Source organism: Buteo buteo, chromosome 15 (genome assembly GCF_964188355.1).
Source record: "Buteo buteo chromosome 15, bButBut1.hap1.1, whole genome shotgun sequence".
Classification (NCBI taxonomy): Eukaryota; Metazoa; Chordata; class Aves; order Accipitriformes; family Accipitridae; genus Buteo; species Buteo buteo.
In genome coordinates, this window is record NC_134185.1 from 5,509,015 (window position 1) to 5,534,307 (window position 25,293).

General features: G+C 43.0%; 1 protein-coding gene across 2 annotated transcripts in view; it reads left to right on the forward strand.

The window, feature by feature from the left end:
- The first annotated feature begins 304 nt into the window (after nucleotides 1-304).
- The window catches only part of KCNQ5 (potassium voltage-gated channel subfamily Q member 5), a 287,671-nt gene continuing 262,682 nt past the window's right edge, over nucleotides 305-25,293 (forward strand). For both annotated transcript variants that reach the window (XM_075046449.1, XM_075046448.1), the window contains exon 1: nucleotides 305-798. In XM_075046449.1, coding sequence (XP_074902550.1) covers nucleotides 413-798 — 386 coding nt within the window. In that variant the 5' untranslated portion in view covers nucleotides 305-412. The remainder of the gene's footprint in view (nucleotides 799-25,293) is intronic.

The following is a 25,293-nucleotide window of genomic DNA, read 5'->3' on the forward strand; positions in this document are numbered from 1 at the left end:
CCCCGGGACGCGGCCCTCCGCCCCCCCCCGCCCCCCCTCAGCCGCCCGAAGCCAAAGCAACAACTCCCCCGGTCCGATCCGGGCCAGTTCGCTGCGGGGAGGCGACGAAAGAAGGAGCTGGGCGGCAACCGGTCCCGGCCGAGCTCCGTCCCGGGCCGCGGAGCCACGTCCCCGGCGTGGTGGTGGTGGTGGTGTGGGGGGGGGGACGGGACGGCCCGTTGCCTTCCCCGCGTCCCCCCCATCCCCACCGGGCCGCCGCTCCGGCTCGCCCAAAGTGGCCCGCGCCTCCGCGCCCCGCGGGCGCCGCCCGGAGCCCCTCGGCCCCCGCTGCCCCCTGCGGTCCCCCGCCGCCGCGGGGTGCCTGGCCGCCGCCGCCCGCGCCCTGCTCCGCCGCGGCCCCCGGGGTGATGCCATGCCCCGTAACCACGGCGGCGGGGAGGAGGGCGGCTCCGCGGGGCTCTGGGTGAAGAGCGGCGGCGGCGGCGGCGGAGGAGGAGGAGGAGGAGGAGCGGCGGGGATGAAGGATGTGGAGTCGGGCCGGGGCAGGGCGCTGGCGAGCGCGGCGGCCCGCGGTGACGGCCTGCTGCTCCTGGGCACCGGCGGCCCCGCCGCCCCCGGCGGGTTGCGGGAGGGCCGCCGAGGGAAGCACGGCGCCCGTATGAGCCTGTTGGGGAAACCGCTGGCGTACAGCAGCGGGCCGAGCTGCCGCAGGAACGCCAAGTATCGCCGGCTGCAGAACTACCTGTACAACGTGCTGGAGCGGCCCCGGGGCTGGGCTTTCGTCTACCACGCTTTCGTGTGAGTACCGACCCCGTACCGAGCCGCGCTGAGCCCCCCCCCCCCCCCCGCCGCACCGCGCACCTCCCCTCCCCGCTTCCCCCCGAGCATCATCGCTCCGCGGCCGGTCCCCGGGCGAGGAGGAGTTTTTCCCCCTTCGCACCGCCGAAAAGTGCCCGGGAGTCACCCGCGGGGGTGGGTGGGTGGGTGGGTGGGGGACACGCACACACCTGCGGCTCGGCCGGCGGAAAATCCGCGCAGCCCCCCGTGGGAGAGGTGATGGGTGGCGGAGGAGGGGACGGACGGACGGGCAGGGACGGACAGAGGGACTTTGTGGCAACCGAGCGCCGGCCGCGGGTTGGAAAAGTTTTATCCCTCCTCCGCCCGCCTGTTTTTCCGAGCGATTTAATTTTTTTTTTTTTTTTTTTTTTTTTGGACGCGTGGGATGCTGCCACCCGGCTCCCCCCCCCCACCTGCCGCCCCCCGCAGGCAGCGGGGAAGGGGGACGGTGACCGGTCTCCGCCGCTGCCGCCTGTCAGTTCTGCGCCTTTTTTTTGTTTTTTATTCCTTTGAGCGGGGGGGGGGGGGGAACGAACTCCTTCCCGGCGGCCCCAGTCTGACCTAAAATAACTAAAATCCCCGTCCGGTCGCATCGCGCCGGGGAGAGCGGGGGCTGTCACCGCGCTGCGAAACCCGGGCTGCTCGGAGGAGGGTGGTTTGGGAGAGCTGCGGGGGGGCACCGACACCCACTGACCACCCCAAGTATCCCTAGGTTCTGTGGTGGTCCGTAGTTCCCAGGCAATCCTCTGATTTTTACGGGTTCGGGCAATATTCGGGGGGAAGGCCCGACTCAAAAGCCTTTTGGGTGCGAGCGAGACACGCGAGGCGGTCGGGCGAGGAGTCGTCGCGCTGGATCGCGGTTGCGATCCGTTGCGATAAATTACAGAAGGATGGTAGGCAGCGCTGTGTCGAGGATGTCATACACGCTGTTTCTATTCTACTGTGCTGTATGTGTATTATACTGTGTGTTTGACTACAGAAAGTAGACCGTAAATAAATCAGAAGATTTAATTGATACGCTGTAGGTAACTGTTTCCCTGGTAGTTGCCGGAATCAAGCTAGCGGTTACAGCAGCTTCGGTAAAAAAGCAACTGTTCCCTAAAAGCTGTTTGATGGCATAAAGAATGCTCCTCTCCCAGCAGCAGGGGAATCGCCAAATCCGACTTTAATAAAAGTTTTTATAAGCGAAAACCTGCCTTGCCAAAACCACGGCAGTCTGACTAGTAAGACGCTTTGTGGATAGATTTATTTAGTAGCTCAAAGTTGGTAGAGATAACAAGCAGGAGAAGCGTGCTTAATGTTATATTTTGTTCAGTAAAAGGGGGTTTGTCCACTTAGAAGATGTGCCCATTCTCTCTGTTTTACTCTGAAAATCAACTCTCACAGCTTGAACTTTCTTCTCGGAGAGCATTTAGTTGGTACATTTTGCTGGTTCTTACAGGTGTTATCCTGCAGCATCGATGGATGTAAACTGTTGTTGGGAGACTCACCAAAGTGTTTACTTAGGAATTACCTCACTGCAGTGCCTGAAGTTGCATACAAAATCAGTATGTTGTAGTTTGGGACCTTTCTCTTTGAGATTGTGGTGAAAATCATTAAAACGAGTAAAGTTCAAGTTGGAAGTAAGGTTGAGAAGTTTAAACCTCAAAAAATAAAAGTAAATTTCCAGACAGAGTGAAGTCATGACACAGCAGCACTGTAAACAAGGAAGATTGCCAGCTGCGTTTAGATAATTGCCTGCATAGAAAGAGTGCCAGTTTTAATTTTTAATTGCAAATGGCAATTTTGGCAGCTGTAAATGCCAACATTATATCTTTTATCTGAGCAGATCTGTGTGAAAGAGCTTGAAATGCTACTGTAAAATAAAGGCACCTAGTGATAATATTACCTTTAAGGATCTGTCACTGCTACAGTGTTTAAGGTGCATTTGAAGTTCCATTGGATTTCAGTTTGACAGCCATCCTCATTGCCAGTCTATAAATTATTTTAATGCATTTGTATAATTCTGATTTAATGACTGCCAGATATTCAGATAATATTTTTGGTGTTTCAGGCTCAATTCTTTCCAGCCACCTGATCAAATACAGTCGCATCTTGGAAAACACACTTTCTTGCAGAATTAAAAAACAAAACAAAACACCCCCCCCCAACTATTTGGAGGGAAAAAAAAAAGTCTTGAGGCAAGTAGCTCAGAGTTGCAAAGACAGTATCCTAAGGACGTGGATGAGATGTCTGCTCCTACCTCTGCTGAGCTGTTCTTGCCTGCAGCGGAGCCCGTCGCAGCTCTGTACTATTTCTGTTACGGGAATGGGCTGTCTGGGGTGAGACCTTTTGTGTAGCTCATTGGTCTCCTGAAACGAAGCTCGCTCTGAATACGCAGGTTGAAGAAACGCAAGGGTGGTTTCAGAGTTTCAGTTTAAGGTCTTCGATCTAGAAGTTTATTTCGGTTTGCCTGGGGTTTTTTGAAATAAGAAGTGGGGAGTTAAGCATCAGTTACAAATACAAAACCATCCCTGCAGTGGTGTTTTCATTTCTCATTTCTATAGGGAAAAACACTTTAGAGCTGAGAATTAAGCACAGTCCCCTCTTTTTTTTTTTTCATTTTGCCCTTTCAAATAAGAGAAGAACAGGCCAGCCACCTGAGGAACGAGTGTTGTGACCTACATTCGGAAGTCAATTGGGTAGTTTATTTGTAAATAACAAACTTGCCAGATGCTGGGAAAGGCAACTGCTCTGCAAACTTCTGCTACTAGAGGAAGGATTTACTCTTGAGCAAAGGCCTTTGACTTCAGTATAGATGTGCTGGGGAGTAGAGCAATATATTACCTGTTTCTTGGCTCCGTTTTGTGCACCTCAGTAGCTCTTTACATGGAAGGCCTAGTTAAAAATCTAAGGTCTTTCCTGCAAGTTTTTGAAAAACTGCTCTTCAGACACCACGGTCTTCTTTTCTTAATCATTCAGGAACACCGAAAATATGAACACTTATAAAATCAGAAAAGAACATTCATACCATTTGTGAGTAATGAGTCAGTAACTTAAACTCCTGCTAGTAAAATATTTATGCCACACCACATCACCTACACATGGAGCATGTGCGTATTTAACACGTGCGCGCCTACATTAAAATGCTGCGATACTGTAACTTTTCAAAAGCATTGTCTTGGGATGTTGTAGGATTTCTTTCTGTTGTTGCTGTTACTGTTTATTTAGGTTATTTGGGGTTGTTTGGTTTGATAAGAATGTATAGACGTTGCCTTAGAATGATCAAAGGGGAATTCCAGCTTTGTTGCAAATTTAACTCTGGGTTTCATCATCAGTTGTCATAAGGATTTTGTAATATTTTTGTTCTCAAGTGACATTCTGAAAAAGAGATGGCACGAGACATTCAGAAGAAAATACTGCTCTTTGATACTGTTCATACTGGTAGGATATAATTAGTTGCATCAGTTTCCTAATTTAACGTGTTGGATTTATTTCAGGAATAATAAAGTTTCTGTTTCTTACTGACTTCTTTGTAATACTTTCCATGCAACAGTCTTTCACGTTTGTTGAGGGGATGTCCTTCTCTTTACCAAGCCACCACCTTTTGCTCTGGAAGCTTCTGAATCACAAATCGCAGGGCTGGATGCGTGCACAAGGGCAATATCCCTTTGCATGACCCGTATTCATAGGTTTCCACGGGCATCCTCTGTTGGCCGCTGCTGGAGATAAGATACAGCGCTGGGTGAATTTAAGAGCCTGTATGATGGTCTTCTTGTCCTTTGCGCCACTGACGGAAAAAGGCTGAAAAATTATTTCTGAAAAAATTCTAATGATGCCATCAAAGATTTAACTAGCTATTTTAGTTTTCCAGATCTGCCAGAAAGGACATAGCTTTACTAATGATCAGATGGCTCTTGAACAGCAGCGTCTTTGCATGGGAGCTGACAGCGCTGCGTCACACTGTGCCATTTGTACAATTAGGGAGGTTCCACGTTCTGATTAAAAAAATAATAATGTGCAACAGCCTAAACACTGGCTTTTTCTCCTATTGTCAGAAAGTAGGAGAAATGATTTTATCTCTATTTTATCCATCTCAAGCCATCTAATGAACTAGTTACAGGTGCTCTGTAAGTAGATCAATGGCTTTCATCTTTTCAAGCACCATTTCAGAGTCAGGGTCTGATGTTAGGATAACAATATATTTTTATATGCTTTGAAAAACAAATAACAGCATGATACTCACAAATAACAAATAATAGGGTTGACAACATAAATGATGTGGCAAAGCAAATCTTATTAGGTACTAAGAAGGTAAAAGCTTAAAACTATTTAGCTGTTACACCTAAACTTTAGTAGGCATTTTCTTTTAGAGAGTGACAATGATGGTGGATATTTAGACGTACTTCAGTATAAATCTGCAGTGGTTTGCCGCTTCTGAGGCACATCTGTGCTTCTGTATGTGTGCGTATTTCTCACTTAAATGTTGTTTGGAAGGGGACCTTTGGAAGTCACCCAGGCCAACTGGAAGACACGCTCTTCCCAGTTGTGTCAGCCGGGCTTTGCTGAGACAGGTCTTAAACTTCACGGGATGGAGGTCCCACCTCCCTGCTGGGTAACCTGCAGGTCTGTAACACCCACCTGTTGAAAAAAGAGAGGTTTTGGCATGGGGAGGGAAGGACGGGAGAGCCAACCTGAACATCCCATGTGGCAGTTTATGGTCATTGCCCCTCTATGTATCATCTGGCAATAGCAAGAAAAATTTGGCTTCTTTATCTTTGTAATTTCCCTTCAAGCAGCTGTAGGTTGCTAGTAGGTCACCTGTTAGATCACCCTCTTGCCAGACCGAAGAAGCTCAGCTCCCTCAACTTCTCAATGTGAGACCCAAGCTCGAGGCCCCTGACTATCTTGGTTGCTCTCCTGCATCTCTTCCAGCTTCTGCACGTCCCTGTTCAGCTGGGGCGGGCACGACTGGGTGCCGTAGTTGAGTGCCACGTTGAGGAGAGGAGCAAAATAACTTTCTTCAGCCTGCTGGCCCCACTCCTCTAATGTAGCTGTACGCTGCTTGCCTTATTTCTGATGAGGGCGTGCTGTTGGCTTGTACTCAACCTGCTGCGTCCAGAGGAACGCCAAGCTTCTTTTCTGTGGGGCTGCTGCCCACGCAGCGGGTTCCCAGCCTCTGTGGATGCCTGGGGTTATTCTGCACCAGATCTCTGCTTTTCTCTTAATTGGACTCCATAGGTTTTTACGTTCACGTCCTGTATTTTCTTGTGCTGTCTCAGTCATATACACTGACCTGAGAGGTGGGGACACAACAGCCTTTAAAGCCACTTGCACTTTCTTTGTGATTGGCAGAGAAGATAAAATGGTCAACAACGCTTCATTCCTCCTCTTTCCTGGTGGTGTTCCCGGACAGCAGTCCTCTCCTGGAACCCTGTCGTGGGCAATAAATAACATCTAGATTCTCTTTTTCACTTGTTTTTTGCTGGAGAGCTATTGCCCACCTCAGGATTTACAGTAGATAAGTATCGGGAATGTTTATCATGTGATGTATACCGACCTTAGTAAAATACCATTTCCCATTTTATATTTTGAGGCTTGGTCTACTAAGTTTTCTCATTTGTACTGGCCTTACTTTCTGACTCAAGAGCGGTGATCCAGGGGGAACAACTAACTTGCCATAAAAATCAAAACTGATCCTCAGCCTTCTAGAGAGAAGAGAACAAAAGGCTTTGAGGAAAGAACTGGATTGGAGAGAGTTCGTGCAAGTGGACTTTCTTCTATTTGTTGTGAAGTTTATTTCTCAAATAGGATTAGGAGTTGTGTATAGGAAGGTGGAGAGTATCTTAGGTTAGTGTTTGGGTCTCTAATTTTTAAATAAATGTACAACCTTTGCGAGCAGGGTCTTCTCCATCTTTTCTCCATCTTAAAGCAAGAAGTGAGTTAAGAGCTTTCATCATAACTATCTTTTTGCTTTAATTTTTTTCCCCTCATGCAAAAAACATGCAACTAGCATTATATTTGGGGGTGAGAGTCCTGTCTTAGAGCTGTTTTTCTTGGTGCACCGGTCTTGGGCATGACATTTCTGGTCTTCTTTATTGAGTGTCTTGTATGATGTGGGGATTCTTGGTGAACTTGCCATGGTCTCATAGGGTGAAAGAAGTTGCCCAAAATTATGGATTTTTGTCCAGGGGTTGGATGATCTCTGAATACATAATGTGGCATTAAATATGTGCTGTCTCAAAGGAGTAGTTGTTTTAGGGGATGCAAGAAAGATTTTAGAAAGATTTTAATTGCCTGTGAGACAGTATTTGTGTGATTTTCAGGGTAGGCTCTAGATAATAGCTTAATGAGCTAGACACCTTTCTTTTTTCCCCAATACTTTTTAAGTTTCCGTGGTGTTTGACTTCTTAAAGCAAAAATAAAAGTCATGGTATCTATGCAGACTTGATGCTCTTTCCATACTCCAAATCTGACTGTATTTTTAATAGCTATTCACCCTGTTTTACTGTTGTTGTTTGCAGCTTAATTAAGTTTCCTGAATTGGCCAAAAGTACAACTGAACTAATATTTTTGCAATAAATGCAAATAATTTCTAGCATCAACCAAACAGAATACCAATGATCATTCGGTCATTAATAGTGTTTTCCCTATTCATGAGAATATACATCATTAATGCATTTAGTAATACTCATAAAAATGCGGTGAAATTTTTCATAATAGCTTCAGTGGAAAGGTAAAGCACATGGTTTGTAACTATTAATCTTTTCTTGGAGAAAATACATCGAGGGAAAAACTTTTATTCCTAGACAATGTAAACACCTGACAATACTGCAAATAAAACTCAGTGCTGTAAGGTGGTTGTTTCTTAATAATTCAAAGGTGAAGCTTAACTGCCAAGTGTTTAACGTTTTTATTTGGTTCATATTTCCATTACCATAAATGTCTGATGAAGATTAATGGAATTTGCCACTGAATTTAATTGAAGCAAAAGTGAGTCTTCTGCACACAGGTAAAAAAGATGGAGTAGGAAGCATAAATAATACTATCTAATGAAAAATCTTTAACATGTATACATAATAGACATCATTTGCTGCATTATTCCTAATGAGGCAGATGTTTATTCTCACCATAAATGTTGCTTTTTCCCTTTGCAAACCATTAACACAACAGAGCATGCATTTTTGGCTTTTTTAATTAATGCTGGCGTATCGAGATGCACTTCTAAATGTGTATTATATAAACTATACTGAGTTTGGGGAAACTTGTATTCTTTTTTTCTCCTTTCTTGTTTTCTCTGAGAGATTCTTTTTTAAAGTTTGGTTTACAGATTTCCTGTACGAAAGCGGATGTAGATCACCCAAGGGATTGCCACCACAGGTCAGTTAAGGTAGAAACTTCATCAGCTGTACAGTTTATCAATTGCAAAATAATTTTAAGCAGTTGCTGTGCTCATGTGCAAAGTAAACTTCCTTTAAAGATATTTATTAAAAGTTCAAAGGCTGTCTTACAGGTCAGCCACACTTCATCAAGATCTATTTTCAATTTTCTGTTGAGCGTTAGATTTATCTTGTGATAGCTGTCTGAGTTGCAGTGTAATTGCGTTACAGGAAGCTCAGCAAAACGTTCATCATTTTGGGCACTGAAGTGTAGTCTCAGGCAGTGTCTTCTACTTGAAAGACTGTGTGATTACTTCTTAATATATACAGTCTGGTCCAATGATTCAGAGGTGGACACAGTCCTCCAGCTAGACATATCTGAATTTTCTCTGTTTGGCCTTCACCCCCAAAAATCTGCAAACATAAATGTGTGTATATTCCTTAACAGAGATGGACATAAATATGTATGTCAGCATTTTCTTGAAGAGTGAATGATTTTCAAATGCATGGATTACCTGCAGCTTCCTTTCATTATTCTATTGTGCATTCAATGGGTAATTCACTTTTTTCTCCCCGCTTGTATGGAATGGAGTTTAACAAATGAATCATGCTCTTGAACTGATTAGAAATAATGAAGAAGGGAAGTTCTGTACCTGCCCACTTCTTGATTTAAGCAATATATTCCTGTTTGTCTTGGCTTCCTTCTTGCTTTGGGACTCCCTAGTTCAACAGAGCAAACATATTACGCCTTTCAAGATTTCTGTAGACTTTTAATTATTTTATTATAGTCGTACCCGATATCATGTGGTAGCAACAGAGTGGTGCCAGGAGTCAAATATGATCAAACCAAGAAAGTAAAATCTTTCTGCTTTGGGAGGAAAAAACCGCTGCTGAACACATGCAGATGCCTCCCTGGGTCACAAGTGTCATAGATTAGAGCATTTGCACACACCCTTTTGAGGTCATTCACTCAGAAATAGCATCTAACTTCTCCTAGGGCATTAAATTTAATTGCTTTGTATGGCCTAAGCTCATCCAAACCCGTGGTGTCTGAGAATTGCCCATTAGCGCAAATGCACAAATCTTCCGCTGCCAAGCTCTCGTGGCAGGACTGCACTTAGAAGTTACTGCTGGGGCCTTTCTAAATAAGGATACGGATCCTGACATACCTGAGAGGGCCTTTTGTGGGAAAATTAAGATGAAATACTGTTTTGGATGGGTTTCTGTAAGTAGTGGGGGTGGAGAGCCACTGCTCCTTGGCGGTGAGTTTGGAAGTGTAGGTCGGTCTCCCCAGGAGACGAGTCTGTATCAGTAACCGCATCTTTTTAATGGCAAAACTGCCACGTCGTCGGAGAACGATGGGCGATGGCTCAGTCGAAGCTGGTGTGGCATCCCCACTGCAGCCAGGGCTGGTGGGCAGGTGATGTCCTCTTCTCTTCAGGTGCCCCAGCACCAGAGCAAGAGGCATTGCCGCGGCGCCAGAAGAATCGCGCGGTGAACTCAATCAGCTTGAAAAACGCTTCTACCTCCCCCAAAGTTACGCTGCCTGAGGTTAGAAGTAGTCTCTCAAATCACTAGGAGGAAAGAAATCTCTGCTCCTGGTCTCTCTGCAGTTGATGCTTTCGTGTAGAGCCCGTTTTTGTCACACGCGTGGTCGGATGAAGCGTGCCCGCAGGAAGGACCACAGCCTTGCTCTTCGCTGTTCTCTGCAAAAGGGTGGCAGGAACCTACAGCGGCGTGTGAATGAGATACTTGCAGGTGTCTGTGCAACGGGGAGGAAAGAAGAGCCTGTGCTGGCCATTGGAGGGGTTTTCTTAGACCTGTCCCTCAGCGCTTTCTGGAGGGCAGTTATGGGGCAGAGCTTAGAATCATAGAATCATTTGGGTTGGGAGGGACCTTTAAGATCATCAGGTCCAAATGTTAACCTAACGCTGCCAAATCCATCACTAAACCAAGTCCCTGAACACCACATCTACACGTCCTTTAAATACCTCCAGGGATGGTGACTCCACCACTTCCCTGGGCAGCCTGTTCCAATGCCTGACAACCCTTCCAGTAAAGAAATTTTTCCTAATATCCAACCTGAACCTCCCCTGGCGCAACTTGAGGCCGTTTCTTCTCATGCTATCGCTTGTTACTTGGGAAAGGAGACCAACAATCTCGCTACAACCTCCTTTTCTCATGCCTTTGGTCCTACCTACTTGATTTTTACTAGAAATGTTAATTAAATGTTGTTTTTTCAAGGAGGTTCCAGTATACTTCCTGGGCAACTCTGGTTAGTTGCAGTAGTAGGTATGCATGCTCTCAAATGATTTATTCAATTGCTAGTCATTTAATCTGTGGATGTTTTGCTCTTTGAGATGTCCAAACTGCATCTGTAGACTGAAGATGAAGCAGAATTTAGAATAAAAGAGGAACAGCTTTGCTAATGTCTGTGGGTGTTGTAAATTTTTATATAATACAACAGTTTGTTCAAACAGATGTATTTTTTTCCCCTTAAGCTTAGAAACAGTAGATTTTATTTGGTGGTTGGAGATACTGTCTGGAAGGAAGTTAGCCTTCCTCAAAGGTCACACTGACTGCTGACTGAACTTGTGATTTGGCTTCTGCAAATAATCTGTTCGCCGGGGCATTGGAATTGAGAGGTTATTGTATGCAGCAATGAGGCAGGTGATGATCCTGAATTATAAATACTCTTTGGAAGGAATTTTGATTTTCATCCTGAAAATGCTTGTAGACATACCTTTTAGTGGTATTATCAATAGTTTTAGGCACTTACGTAGTAATTAGTAGAAATCATCGAACTGAGCATTGATAAAGCTCTATCTTTTGATCAGGGATGATGGCAAAAACCCATATGAATTAGAGACATGTTTGTAAAGCTTCTGAGTTATGAGAATTGAGAAATTCTTCTATGGAGAGAGGACTATCCTGACATCTCCGAAGCTACTACATTATGGGTGTGGGGGCAGTCTGCGTGAGATTTTGCTGTTTGGAGAGATTTTGCTGTTTGGAGAGTTATGGTGAGAGGATTTGTGGAATTGCAGAGGCAGGAGAAGTTATCTAGGTGGGAATAAAATCATTGAGGTGAAGGAGAATTTATGAATGTCTGCTTGACCGGAACAGTACTTGACTGGACGGAATATTACTTTCAGGTTAGAAGTGTGTTTGTCTTATATTAATAGTATGATTTAAATGAACATTTTTCCTCTTTTATTTTCTGTTTTCTGTGGAGAGAAGGCTGAAGTACCAGTGTGAATCAATTTATTGGATTTATATATAAATAAAACACGGCATTGATCCTTACATTTTTCTTCCATTGAGGTCTTGACCCTGTGTGCAGACCTGAGGAAATAATCAGTAATATTTTTACTACAACATGAAAATTTTATTCACTACCTGATTGTGTTTCTGATCACTTTTCCTTTGGGAAATGTTTGTGTAAATCTCCTTGCTGAGATTGAGCCTCAGCTGGTTTATTCCCATCTGGGTCCACTCTCTGCTGGAGCTGAGGTCACTTTTTAGCTGCTCTGGTGGGTTGTTTGATGGGAAGGGATGCAGCAGCCCAGTCTCTGACCTCCAGCGAGCCTACATCTACACTTGGAAGAAAACCTGGGGAGATGCATCTGAAATTCCAGTACTTCTGAATACCCTCTGGCTTGGTGAGAAATACAGTCCTCAGGGACTTTTTCTGCAGGAAGGAATTCAGTCATCTTATTCCTGTCCAGGGAATTTCTCCTTGAAACCATAGCTGAGTTAATGATATCCATGAAATACCAAAGACCTCTAAAAAGATGATAATATGAGATTAAATGTTGTTATTGCTGCTGTTCATTCATGGGAGAGCTGGAGTTGAAGTAGCTGTACCAAGCTGAAGCGCAATAATCACACCAGTAAGTGTCAGAAGAGAAGTATTTACTTGGAAAAATCCTTTGTATGATTTTGCTCTCCAGTATTTTTCATCTGCCCATATCTGTAAATTACCTCACTGCAATGAAAGGTCATGGCATTCTTTTTGGCTTGCCTTTATCACCAGCTTTAAGAGTTAATCATAAATAATAAAACGGATAGTGACTGAAAACTAGGATATATTAAGACAGCACAGTGACATTTCAGATATGATCTGTATCTGGAAGATAAAATTAACTAGCAGAGTGCTCAGCATTTAAGAAATACGATTTTATGAAATTTCGATTGTGTTTTTCAGGTTTATTAATCCCTGGAAAAATTGTATTCTCTATCTTGAGAGGCAGATCTCTGTGAAATAAGACTAAAATGAAAACGATCCTGGATGAAAATGTGAACAGTTGTAAAGATTTGGAAGTCATTCACAGACAAGTCAGTCAAGAGATCGGAATTGTACTTTGATTTGGGGATAAATATATTAGGGAGGCCCACTCATCTCCCAATACCTACCTTTAGCATCCTGCAACGACCCAGTGTTTGCCTTCATCACAGTCCAGCGTCTCACGGAGCCGTGTCTTACGAACGCACAGGGTATGTGCTGTATTCAGTACGTCGCGATGGCTCAGGAATAAAGTTCTGTCTTTCGGCCTCGTCTTTAAACGTGAGACACATTGTAACGGAGACGTGAGGTTGGCAGGTTGTGCTGTTCCAAGTACGGATCTGTGGATCCGTTTCAAAGCGAGGGCTGCCTTGCCTACCTCTAGAGGGTGTGCAGGTGACGGCAACAAATCACTGCACAGAGTTCCTGCTGTTTTCTGGCAGGAGGATAAAACTGGCATTTCGCAGTCCAGCCCTGGGAATTGCTGGTTATGTGATCTAAAAAATCATTATCATTTTTAGCTTGATTAAAAGCAATCATTAATGCAGAATACTGGAAAACTGTTAGAATATCTTGTGAAAAATGATGGCACACACAGCTACAGGTCTGCAGGATGTCATGCACTAATCCTCAAATTGCTTTCACGTAACAAATGCAGGAGATGCAAGTTCATGGTTAAATAATACCAAGTATTTGTATCAGTTTTGTTCTTGGGTGTTCTAGTTACCTACCTAGCTATCCATCAGTGTCTTAGATGCTCTGCAAACGGTGAAAAATCTTCACAAAAGAAACCTTTTTTCTTGGAATAGTATGGAAAGGCAACACGATGACATTGATCAACATCGTAGGGAAGAATGTCAGTTCTCCCCTACATTCTTCTAAAGTACCGCAGACCACGACGTCACTGTCTTTTATTCAGGATGGAGACGCAGGCATCATTGTCGAGATGGACCTTTATCAGTCCTACTGTGATTTCTGTCCACCTCATATTTCGGAGGTATGACCTGTCTGTCGCCACAGCTCAAACGATCGCTCAAACTCTTAATATTTCAGTTCTTGCAACCTCCTTCTGCCTGGACTCCGCAGTACGGTTTGAGTGCTCATCCCTGTGACTCTGTAACCGCTGCCCCTCAGCCCACAGTTCCCTCCTCATACTGCCTAGGGAGAAAGTTCTTTCTCTTCACTTTCAATAGCTGTAAAAAGCAACTGGCTAGTTACTTTTTAAAATTACATTTCTAATTGGTTAACAAAAACCAGAAAGCCAACTTTGCATGATTCATTAAGTGGAAAAAAAAGAATGAAACTGAATGAAAAAGAATGGAAAATGAAACGGTTCCTTTTTGCTGGGTCCGACAAGCTCAGTGGCATGTGATAGAAATGCTGTTCATTCAACAAGAAACTACTGACAGCAGAAGACTAACGTGGGAGCATGTCTAACTTACTGCAACTAAACCCAGCTTCAGGAAACCTGTAACTAAAGCTGTGGTGTATTTTTTCCCAGTCACTTTTTGAAAGTGACACTTATTTTGGCAGATACTGAGCTGTTACATTAGCTGGGAATGTCACTGTGCATCCAATTTTATGGATGTTATATATCAGGTGGTTAATGAGCATTTTCCTCCTGCATTATTTGCCTTTGTCTGAAGATACTGAGTTAGAGAAGTGGATGACTGATGGACAAGCAGAAGGGCAACGCAGCTTCCCAGCACGCAGCAGGGATACCAGGATGCAGGTGAATTAATGGTGGTGAAGATGCACCTACTCTTACGACTTTTTCTGAGGTTGGGAACAAAAAAACAGCAGTTATTAAGTGGCTGACAGAAACTAGGAAGAACGTGGGGAATTAGCCAATGGGATACAGATTGATATCGGTCTCATGGGTTCTTTGAAACAGGCTGTTGGCAAAATCTGAGGGCTTGACAAACTTTGAGAAAGATAGACATGAACTGGAGTAGTTTGTTCCTTTAAGCAGTTTTTATGAAGCTGCTTCTCTCAAAACAGGCTTCTGCATCTGCAAACTTTTGCAGTCTATAGTATGGAATGAAGATGGACTTAATGCTCTTGAGCTAGTTTAATTTATTTCAACTGATCGTATTGCTGTGATACCATCGCTGTGTCTTTTGGGACATTCTACCAAACTTTTAAAGCCTTCTATAAATTTTGTGCAAATTCTTCAAAAACAGGAGTAAAAAAGAATATTTTTGCATGTGACCTAGGATGGAACAGCAATTCAGATCTCTGCAACTAAAAGTCTTAAATAGTTTTTCTATCTTACCAGCTAACCTCTAGATGACAGGTGTTTAAAATTGATAAATATCGTGTCTAGGTAGGCTGAGTCCACTGTGTCTGCTGTTTCAGTTCTGCATTGGATCATTTAATAGATTGTGTTCATTAAAATAGACCCTAGAATCTGTTGCACACACACACAGACACACTCTGAAGTCTTCTTTTGTGTTTGCCTTTTTAGTGCCTCAGAGAACGCACTGGGAAAGCTAGAAATGTATGGCCTCTCCGTTCATGCAACCATAGCAGACCAAAGAGAACCCACACTTCCCTGAACCTCACCCTTGTTCACGTAGACACCTTTGTCTTCCCCAAAGACAAAGCAAATAAGACTGTCAGCTCTTTTATTCTGAGGGAGGGGGGGGAAAAAAAAACAAGCCAAAAACCACTGGAAAAACATGGTTATTCCTTTTTTTAATGTGGAGAGTCATGGCAAGCTTTTGAGTCCGAAGTGTTTCTAGATTCTTTTTCCAATAGAAAGGTGGAGAAAAGCTGCTTTTTCTTTTGAGCAGATCTCAGGTGTTTTCTAAAAAGCCGCTCAAAATACAGACATTAGACTTCCCTTTGAGTGGCTTTTTAGCTACTCTGCCAGTCAATTTTTTCTTCTTTTGGTTGTGCACAGTTGGTTTCCTAAAGGACTAACGATCTTCTCCTACCTCTGTGCTCTCTGATGAACTCAAGTCCTCCCTCAGAGGACCGCGGAACTGGAACCCAAGGGCTTGCTAATGGTCACCCTTGTAAAAGGACCCCGTGGACATTCCTGGGGGTGAAAAGAGCACGGCTTTTATCACAGTGGTTTATTTCCTTTGAAATTTCAGCACCATCCTGGCATTCAGCTCTCACTGGCTTGGGCTTTCAGAAAACTCTTGGATGCATTCAGGCACGTAGGTGCTTACAGATATATATATATAAAAGCGCTGACATACATTGCTGTCCCCATTAATAAAAGCAGAGAACATGATTTATATTTTGTTGAGTCAAACACTAGTACTTTTGGATAGAGAAGTCTTTAGCAAGTACAAATGGCAGGCCAAATCCTAAAGCTGTTTACTAGCCATTAATTCCAGGCTCAATCCAGAAGCTCTTACTCAGGCAAAATACCAGTGAAGCAATAGGATGCTTTATCTTCGTATTCTTGAATTTTTGACGAGTGCTGTGTAATTAAAAAAAAAATTCTACTTCATGTTTCTATCAGCCCTGTGTCATCGCTGTCTTGTGCAGCCTCACGAGTGATCGCTTGTGCTGCGTGTACTGTGATACGGTAAATCACCTGCAGCTGCAATGGATCTCAATATGCTGTAGACAATGTTTTTAGATCTTTGCTTTAACCATTTGCTATGAATAACAGAGACTGTAAGTGGCAAAATACTTTTCCTTGAAAAGTAGCCATTAAAATCCTGCTGCAAAAGTAACCATGGAGTTTGGAAAATGATACGGTACAGAATAATGTATTTTGCTACACACAGTTTTATTCATTTCTGAAAATGATTATTCTCTTGCAGGCATGGAAATCTGGATATGTTCCTAATGTAAAATCAATAGGAAATACTTCAGTTATTCAAATAGCTCTAAACTTATTTTAGTTTGATAGCTGATTGTATATTATGTTTGCAGCCTTTGTGGAAAGCAGTGTTTAATAGCAGAGTTTGCTTTGTAATGAATATAGATGAAGACTGTTCTTTATATTATCTATCTAAAAAAACCCATGTATTCATATAAAGCGTTGATGTTAAGTTGCCACATTGCTTGGAATGTATTGCCACATCGCTTGACACATAGCTATCAACTAAAAGAACTCCTTGCAACTCAAACTCAAGACTTACCACTTCGCATTTAGAAAAAGGCCTTACAAGTTAGTCAAATGACTGGATTAGCAAGGTTATACTGGTTCCATGGTACAGCAGCTATTACTGGAAGGTTCTCAATATTGGCGTGGATCACTTACTGGTTTCTCCTACATTGCCTATGTATACAGTGGCTATCAATGGCTATAACTGCTTTATAGTTCTCAGGCCATTCTCTTACTGTTGTGATTAATTTTTCCCTTTCCTAAAATTTAGGCAGAAAATATCTGAGGATTAATCTGCTGTTTTGTTTTGTGCTTTGTCTAGCAACTTTGTGTAAGTTGCTAACTATTAATGACCACCCGTGAGGTATGAAGACAAATATCCTAACATTCTCATGATGAAATACATTTTCTTTTGAAATCTCTGGCACCATATTCGGTCCATCTGATTTACATAATTTGCTTGCATAGTTTTGTGAAAGAGGAAAGTAAAACAGCTCAGCTGCACGTGCCATCTTAGAGATGTTTCCAAGTGAAGAGACCTGGACAAGCACGTTTTTTGGGGGGTCATCTGGTCAGTTGCCCACCTGTGTTGGACCACTTGCAAAGACAGCGTCCAAGCTTACCATTTTAGTTTGAGGTTAATGACAAAGTCTCGGCATGAGTTGCTAGTTAAGTCTGGTTTTGTACCAGTTCTGTGTTTGTCAGAATCATTAAAGGCATTACATCTGGCTGGAAGATTGTCTACGGAGAGGGACGATTATCAAGTAAAAAAAATTGCATTTATAAAGGTTTAAAAAGGTGGTAGATAACAGCTGGCCATCAAAGATATCGCTGCTTTAGTGCGTTTATCCTCATTTGATGTTTAATCCTGTTCTGTAACATTCAGTTTAGAATAGTTGGTCCTCTGACTCAAATTGCTCAAGGTCACGGTTGTGATGATGATATTCTCAGCAATACTGCGGACAACTATGACTTTGAAACTGTTTCCTGTTGTGATCTTCTTCCTTGCAGTGGGGTGTATGCTAGTATATTATGACTTGCAGCTTGCGGTGTTTTATTGCTTAATTTAACCATAGCTTGCATTTCTTATGGTTTGATTGGTTGGCAAAGCATGCAGAAATTCTGAGTCAGATACACCTATTTCTGGATGACCAATATAATTAGGTGCAGCCCTGAAGCAACACGTTTCGTGTAACTTTCCAGGCACACAAAATGCAGAAATACAAGGGATGGTTTAAAAATTGTTTGGAAAAAAATAGTGCCATTTAACTTTGAATTATGATTGTACTTGTTCTGATGAACCTCTTGGTAATGGTGAGATTCTGGGTTTTTTTTTCTTCTTCTTCTTTTCTTTAACTTTTTTTTCTTTTAATAATTATAGCTTTGATACATATGAAATATGCCAGATGGACATTCCTGGAAATGTAGGTGTCCTGTGTAATCTCAGAGTAGCTATATAGAACCAGCATTGTCATTAAATTCCACAAATTTCTGTTTTCTATAGCCCTGTCCTGGGGCACTGCTGTTGAAAGTGAGTTTTGTTTCTGTAGCTTGTGTAGTCTGGTTTGCATGACCAGCCTGCTAAAAACTGTGCTAATTAGTGGTACTGCAGTTGGATGCATGGTGCCGACTGAAACCAGCAGCTTGTATTCCAGGGGACACAGGATTTATTCACTGCTGATAATTTTTGGCTCCTAACAATTGGCTTTGAATTTGTCACTAAGGGAGGGAAGCAGTTTGACTGTAACTGTCTTACTAAAAGTCCCTGAAAAATGTTTCCGTGTACTTGAAGACTAAGATTCTATTGAACAGGTAGGCGTTCACTGCATCAAACATGATTACGTGCTTAATTGCTTGTGTGTAAATAACGGAGTAAAATCCTTATGGGTAGTAATTGAGACACACCTGGGAGCAATTAAGTGCAGCAGTATATAGTATCAGTTGCCTTGAAATGCAAGAAATCTCCCAATTCTCATAGCGCAAAATCACATACCTCCCTGGACTGAAAATATTGCCTCCTAAGAGAAGCAGGTAGGATTTAAAGCCATAGGGAAACAATTCCATTTGTTATGCACTTTTATAAAGAAACCCAGAATCTACTTGTAGTCTTTCTCTGGATTTATCTTTTGAGGTCTGCCATTGTTTTATCTGCTTCGTTTGAGAGCTGATGGCCTGCATCAGCTCTGCCCTTGGCTGAGAGCAGGCATGGTTTTCTCAAGGAGGTACCGCTAAACGTCTACCAAGGTGTGGGGGAGACCTGCCTTGCTTGCAAAATTGTATTAAATAGCTGAGACTAGATTATTCAGTTTCTTTTATTTAAGATACATTTTATAATCCAGTTAAGTAAATAATAACGGTGGACGCATTCCCTAGAATTCCAGTAAATGGCATGGACAACATCTTGAATTACCAGGAGAGGAAAAATGAAGTGACACTGGAGATCCAAAGAGTGGAAATATAAAGCCAAAGCTGAAATTTGGGGAAATTGCTGTGGTATTTTGGGTTTATTTTTAAAAGGGGAGGAAATAATTTTTATAAAAATATCATTCTAACAGTAATCTTTTAAAAATAATATTGATGTGAATGAACATTTATCCCTTGCTGTGTGGCTTCTGAAACTTTGGCATTTCTTCTGTGTTTTAAGCTTTCCCTTCCTTTCTATGATGTTGTTTCCTTTGACCTAGCAACCATACACTGGATAGGTGTAGCATCATGCAATGTGAGCATGTTTAACTGTCCTTAATGTATATGCTGGTTTATTCTTCACGCTAAATGCATACCAGAAGTACCACCAAGTGAATCAATTCCCACAAATTGCAGACCTGCCTTAACATGCCTCTGTACAATGAACTTAGAGCTTTTATCCAGGAGTATATCTGTATGTATGTATGTACAAACATGTTGTTGAACACAGCAGCTCCTGATCTGGAGGTGGAATGGTGCGGGCTTTCCCCTTTCCACACCACTTAGGGCTAACTGGCACCAGCGTTGCCAGGCTGCATCCATCCTGTCTTGTACTTGGCCATGGGCATCAGGTGGTAGTCCTTCAGCCCTTACACATAGTCCGTGGGGTTTTTTGGTCGAAACTATCAAAAAGAATGAGAAAACTATGTTGCAGCCCACCAGAATGGCGGTTTTTATAGCACGAAACTTAAATCACATATTTCATGACCTGTCAAGTAGCCTACGAGCCAGACATGTGGCCACTTCATCCATCTGGTGTCCTTCTCCCCAAAAATGAGGGGTCGTGGGAGCAAACTGTCCCTGAAGACAAAGAGCAAACCAGAGCTGGGGGCTGAGAAGCTGAAGTGTTCAGGAGTGCAGTGCCCAAGATCTCCTCCTGGTCACCTTCTCTTTAGCAGTATAGGCATCCCCAAAGATACCTATAGCTCTTGCTGCAGATCCTCCCCGGGCCATGGTGCAGAAGAGGGGATCGGCAGTCAGAGCTGGTGGAGAATGTTCTTTGCCTTGTGAAAATGTGGGATGTGGAAAATCCCGTCCCAAATTGCAGTGAAGAGTTGGCTCTCACTGTTTTCCATAGCAAACATGAAAATATGTCTAAGATAAATGCTGTGATTCAGTGTTAGCCACTTTGTACTTTTTTTTTTAAATTTATTGAGTTTCACTGCACTAAGAGGACTTTTTCACCTGAAATCAAAATGCTTTGCAGACTCCTCAACATTCCTGTGAAGCACAAAGAAAATAAATAATTTCCTTTGATGAAAGTTGAAATGCTTGTGAATCAGTATGGGGTTTTTTCAGGAGAAAGTTTGCTAAAAATTCCCAGCCAGCCTTTTTCTCTTTTCTACTTCCCCTCTTTTCTTTGCAGATGACCAACATGTGGAAAGGTAGTGAGACTCCCACTAGAGATTTCTTGCTGCATTTTTCATAAGGAATTCACAGAGGGAGGCCGATACTCTAAGAGATGAGCTGCTTCACTCTGGTTGGTGCTCTAGGAAGCACAGCTCACTATTAAAAGTGCAAAGTAGAGTTGGGGAGCTGAAAGAAGAGATGGAGAGGGAGGGTGAAAGTACTGCTGAATACTGGTTAAAAGCATTAGAAACTGTTAAAAGAATTTGGCAAGCTGACCCCCAGCTTTAACCTTTAATCACCTACTTCTATCCCTGCAGAAAGGCAAATTTACGTGAAAAGGTTGGTGAGTCTGGGCTGGTTTCTGAAACTTGGTGAGCAAGGGCGCTCAGCTTTAAAAGCATAGGACTTGTATGCATAAGCATGTATTTCACCCTTTTTTAGACTCGGACTTCTCTGTTCTTGGTCGTGCGTTCAGTGTTTTCCAGGGCTTCTGCTGTAAGGGAGCCAAGGACGGTGCAGCAGCGCTCTGCGGCAGAGCTTAATAAGCGGCATCCCGGCTCCTGCAGCGCGTAACCGGGCTTGCGCTGCGCACCAAAGAGACTTGGTTTTGCCTTTACTGTCATCGAGGGCCCAGGTCTTACCCCACGTTACCGCAGACATAGCTCTATACTGTGGCACGATCGATATTTGCAAACCTTTGAGGAGCCAGCTGCAGCGTCGTCGCGCTAGCTCTTCCAGGCTCTCCCTTTCGTCCCACTAGAGATGCAGACCTCTGGAAGGATCCGGCTAAAATGAGATGTTGGTCTTCCATATAGAGTCATAGAATCATTATTGAATGGTTTGGGATGGAAGGGACCTTTAAAGCTCATCTAGTCCAACCCCCCTGCAGTGAGCAGGGACATCTTCAACTAGACCAGGTTGCTCAGAGCCCCGTCCAGCCTGACCTGGAAAGTTTCCAGGGATGGGGCATCCACCACCTCTCTGGGCAACCTGTATATTATTTACTTACTTTTACCTGAAGCCTCGTATATCTAAATAAGGTTTTAGAAGTGTATTGTATCCCCTAGCACACGTGAAGAAAAGGTGAGTGACTCCCTTCAAATGTATTTCTTCATATACCTTTAATTATAATTTTTTACCTTGATTTTTTTTTTTTAAAGACCTCTAATCAAAGTGAGCAGTTCAGATACCAAAGGCAGCATTTGTGGACTTTATATGAAGGTACGAAAAGTTTGGACTGATAAATAATGAGTGTAGTAGGGTTTTTTGTGTTTAGTAGTATGATGTAGTATTTTTAACCTGTTTATTTTTATCTGTGCCTGAAATACTTTTAAGATAAAGAAGCCTGTTTGCTAAGCGACTAATCAGAGGATAATTCAAAGCAAAGTTGCTGTTACAAGTTAGAAATATTCTTCAGGTTGTTTAGCATTTCACAGCTCCTTGTTGAGAGAATGCAAATGAAGCAAGCCAGTAAGTGAAGACAAGTTGATGTTACACTCTGGTGTTGCTTCTTTTAAATTTGGCTTAAGGCATAAAATAACAGCTTGAGAAGCCAGTGCAACAACCACTAACTTTTATGATTCATTTAAAGTAGTCACATTTTTAAGCATGGAGGAGCTTTTTGAGGCTGTGCTCTTGATTTAAAAAAAATATTCATAGGAAAATAACTTAAAAGCTGTAGGGTTTTGGTTTTTTTTTTTGTATTATGTTACGAAATAACCAATCAAGCATCATTCAGCCTTGAGTTCTGGGAAAGCAGTATGTTTGTTTGGCAACTTCTGTTATTCCTACCCTTACTAATCTCAGTTAATAGTTGTTTCTAGAGGAGAACCACAAGGATGTGCCATGGGAACCTGTTGACGGTGCCGCAGCTCTAGCTGCAAGGGAGGCAGATGGCTGACGACTCTCCCTCCTGCTTTGCTTCGCGCTCCTGCCCACCAGTCTGTCCTGCTGTCTGCCTGTCTCCGCAGCTCCCTGCGCTTCCAGCTTGCCATTTGCCATCGGTATTTCCTTAGTGGACCTCTGTGGAGGCAAGCTGAAGGAAAGCCCGCTGAGCAGAGACATCCCTGAGTTGGGTAGCTGGGGCTTTGGAGATCCTACCGCATTCCCATGGACATTTTCAAAATTACATAATTGAGGAAAGATGCTGCGCTTCGTATTTCCCCTCATTAAATTAAGAATTGAAAAATATTTGGATTTTTTTTTTATTTCTGTGGGAATTTTTACGTCCACTCCAGATCTTGAATATTTTGTAGTTTAAATAAACATCTAAATGTTTTGTTTGAAATAAAAATATGCAACATGCTGGAAACAGACTGACCCAGACCATTTCCATAGTTTCTATGTTTGGTCTGTGGGGAATGTTCGCTATGGAGTTGCTTGCAGCTCCTTGTTAACCTGCTAGCCAAGGTTTCAGGGTGAAAGAAAAAAAAAAGATAGCTGATACCCTGCGGCATGACTCTTCCCTTGCTTCTCCTCACGTCTCCTAACGATCCCCACTCTCTACATATGTAGGGGAATTGGGGGGGCAGTGACAGCTAACAACTCTAGTTTGCACTTTGTTTTTTAAGTTGAGGTTAGAAGCTAGTGCTAGATATCACCATTTATGGGTTTGGGCTACCGTGTGGACTGCACGGGTTAATTTTTGGAACACACAAGGCACGGAGAACGTATTGAAGTTCAGTGGGGGTGAGCTGTTGGGGCCCCTGAAGTTCTGGAAGTGCCGGGGAAATGCAGAGCAAACCCCCTGGCTGGGCTTGGCAGGGTGCAGGCGTCGCGGGGAGCCCGCTCGCTGGCAAACTGATATTTCTGCTGCGACTTCTACTGCAAGCGAAAAGCAGTTCTTGCCTCACAGTTTGCAAAGGTATTTGGCAGCCACAAACTTCCTTCGTGTTTATTGACTGATTCCAACACGATATTGGTTACTCTCTTCTCCAAGTCCCAGTCCTTGCATATAAAGTTAGCAATAAAAAAAATGCAGAAGATGCTGGGCGAGTGGAGGATTAGTGTGATTTTAATCAAAAGGTAGCCCCATAAGCAGCAGAATTAATAAAACGTGGCATTATATTTCTGGATTTATTTCCTGTTTTGGTGCCTTAGGATGACCAGAGCTCAGTCTGACGCTTTTTCTTCAGCTGTGGCACGTTGCAGGCTTCTCTCCCGTGCGTTTCTGATGTGCAGCGAGAGCTGTGTCATCGCGTCCTGCACCTTTTCTTTGGCACAGGATTTGCACATAGTCTCTTTCCTCTGCCAAGTCATTTATTTTCATTAAATATGTAAGAAGGTAACATTTTTGTGAATTCCCCCCGCTGTCAAGTCTGATCAAAATCAGGTGCCGGGTTGAAAAGTCGATTTGTGTTGAGGGGAGGCTGGAGCGGACGAGTGTGCACACAAGCCGCCTGATCCAGAATTCTTGTTGCGGTAAGAATCCGGCTCCAGTCCCACTGCCAGCCCATCTGTTACTGAAGAGGACTAAACTGACACTATTCCCAGAAGCATACAGTAACGGTTTGAGTCTACGTGGCATTTTTTTGGGAATACGCTTGGTTTGTCCAGGGACAGCTGACTTAAATGAGGGATGGTAGTAACACTGATTTTCCTGTGCCATAAACGTGCATTGTGCTTTGCAAGGAAAAGGTGAGTCCTCTGTCTCAAAGGTTAACCTAAATAAAATGCAAATCACATCATATTAAAATTGGCTTGTCACTTAGGTGTCACCCAAGGTCTTTCCAACGTGAACAAGCCCAGCATTCATGTTGAATGAGAGTTTTCCTGGAAAGATAAATGTTAGGTACCCCCCCACGCCTGTTGCTTAATCCCTGTGGACAAAAGGTGATGAATATGAAGATGAGAAATCACACCCTTTTTCTTTTACCAGCCCGGAGGGATGTTGATGTTAAGCAATGATAGCGCTTTCCACGTAGTTGCCAGCATTTAGAAGTGTTATCCAAAGAAAACTCCCTAAATAAACTGGGTGCCCGCTGGGCTGCAAGGAGTGAATAAACAGAGCGGGGCTCCCGAAAAAGCAGAGTGCAGGGCACTGCGTGGACCAGCCCAGATGTATGGGCTGGATGGAGGAGCCGTAGGGGAAAGGGGCTTTGCGCCTTCAAAAGCTTCCAGAAATGCTCTTACTCCTTAGGGAGCTGATGCAATCCTGCTGGGGGAAGTACATTAAATTAGATTGGACAGATACTCGAGACTGTGTGGAAAACAGAAAAAACACTAAATATACTCAGTATTTTGTATAGTAAAAGTAAAAGAACACTTGCACTTTTTTTTTTCCTCTACCCCTTTGTCTTTCACAGCAAAAGCATAAGCATCCTACTTTTTTGTTACTGAATAGTATCTTCTTTTTATTGATTTGGAAAATGAGGCTTTATTAGTCTTGAATGGAGACTTTCCCTTGGATAACTGTTCTGTAGAATAACAGTTTAGTTGTTAGTGTTTGAACTCTGCTGAATAAATTGGTTTGGAGTAAATGATTTTAGTTTTAAATCAGCATGTTTTAATATCAAGTGGTTTAGAGTGACTTTGCTGATCTGCACTACACAGAAAATGCAATATCCTGCTTCAGCAGAATAACATGTAGTCATATCGCTCCATTAAATTTTCATCAAGGCTCTACACATTGTTGTTAATTATTATAGTGTCATTCACAATGTTGGTGGCAAAAAAATCACATGTTTGTAGCAAAGAAGGTTCCAACCAAAGTGACTTTGTTTTTCATTTCATGGCTTTCAGGAGAATGTTGATTTTAAACTCTCTTGTTTTCTACTGCTGATTTGTAACTGTAACTGAGAAATACTTTTTCTTTCATTGTTTTTGGTTTTTTTTCCCAGCTTTAGCTCCAGCGGGTTCAAAACTAAACTCTCGGTTAGGGTGTACAGAACTAGTGACAGCTTTACAAAAATACATATAAAAGCAATGGA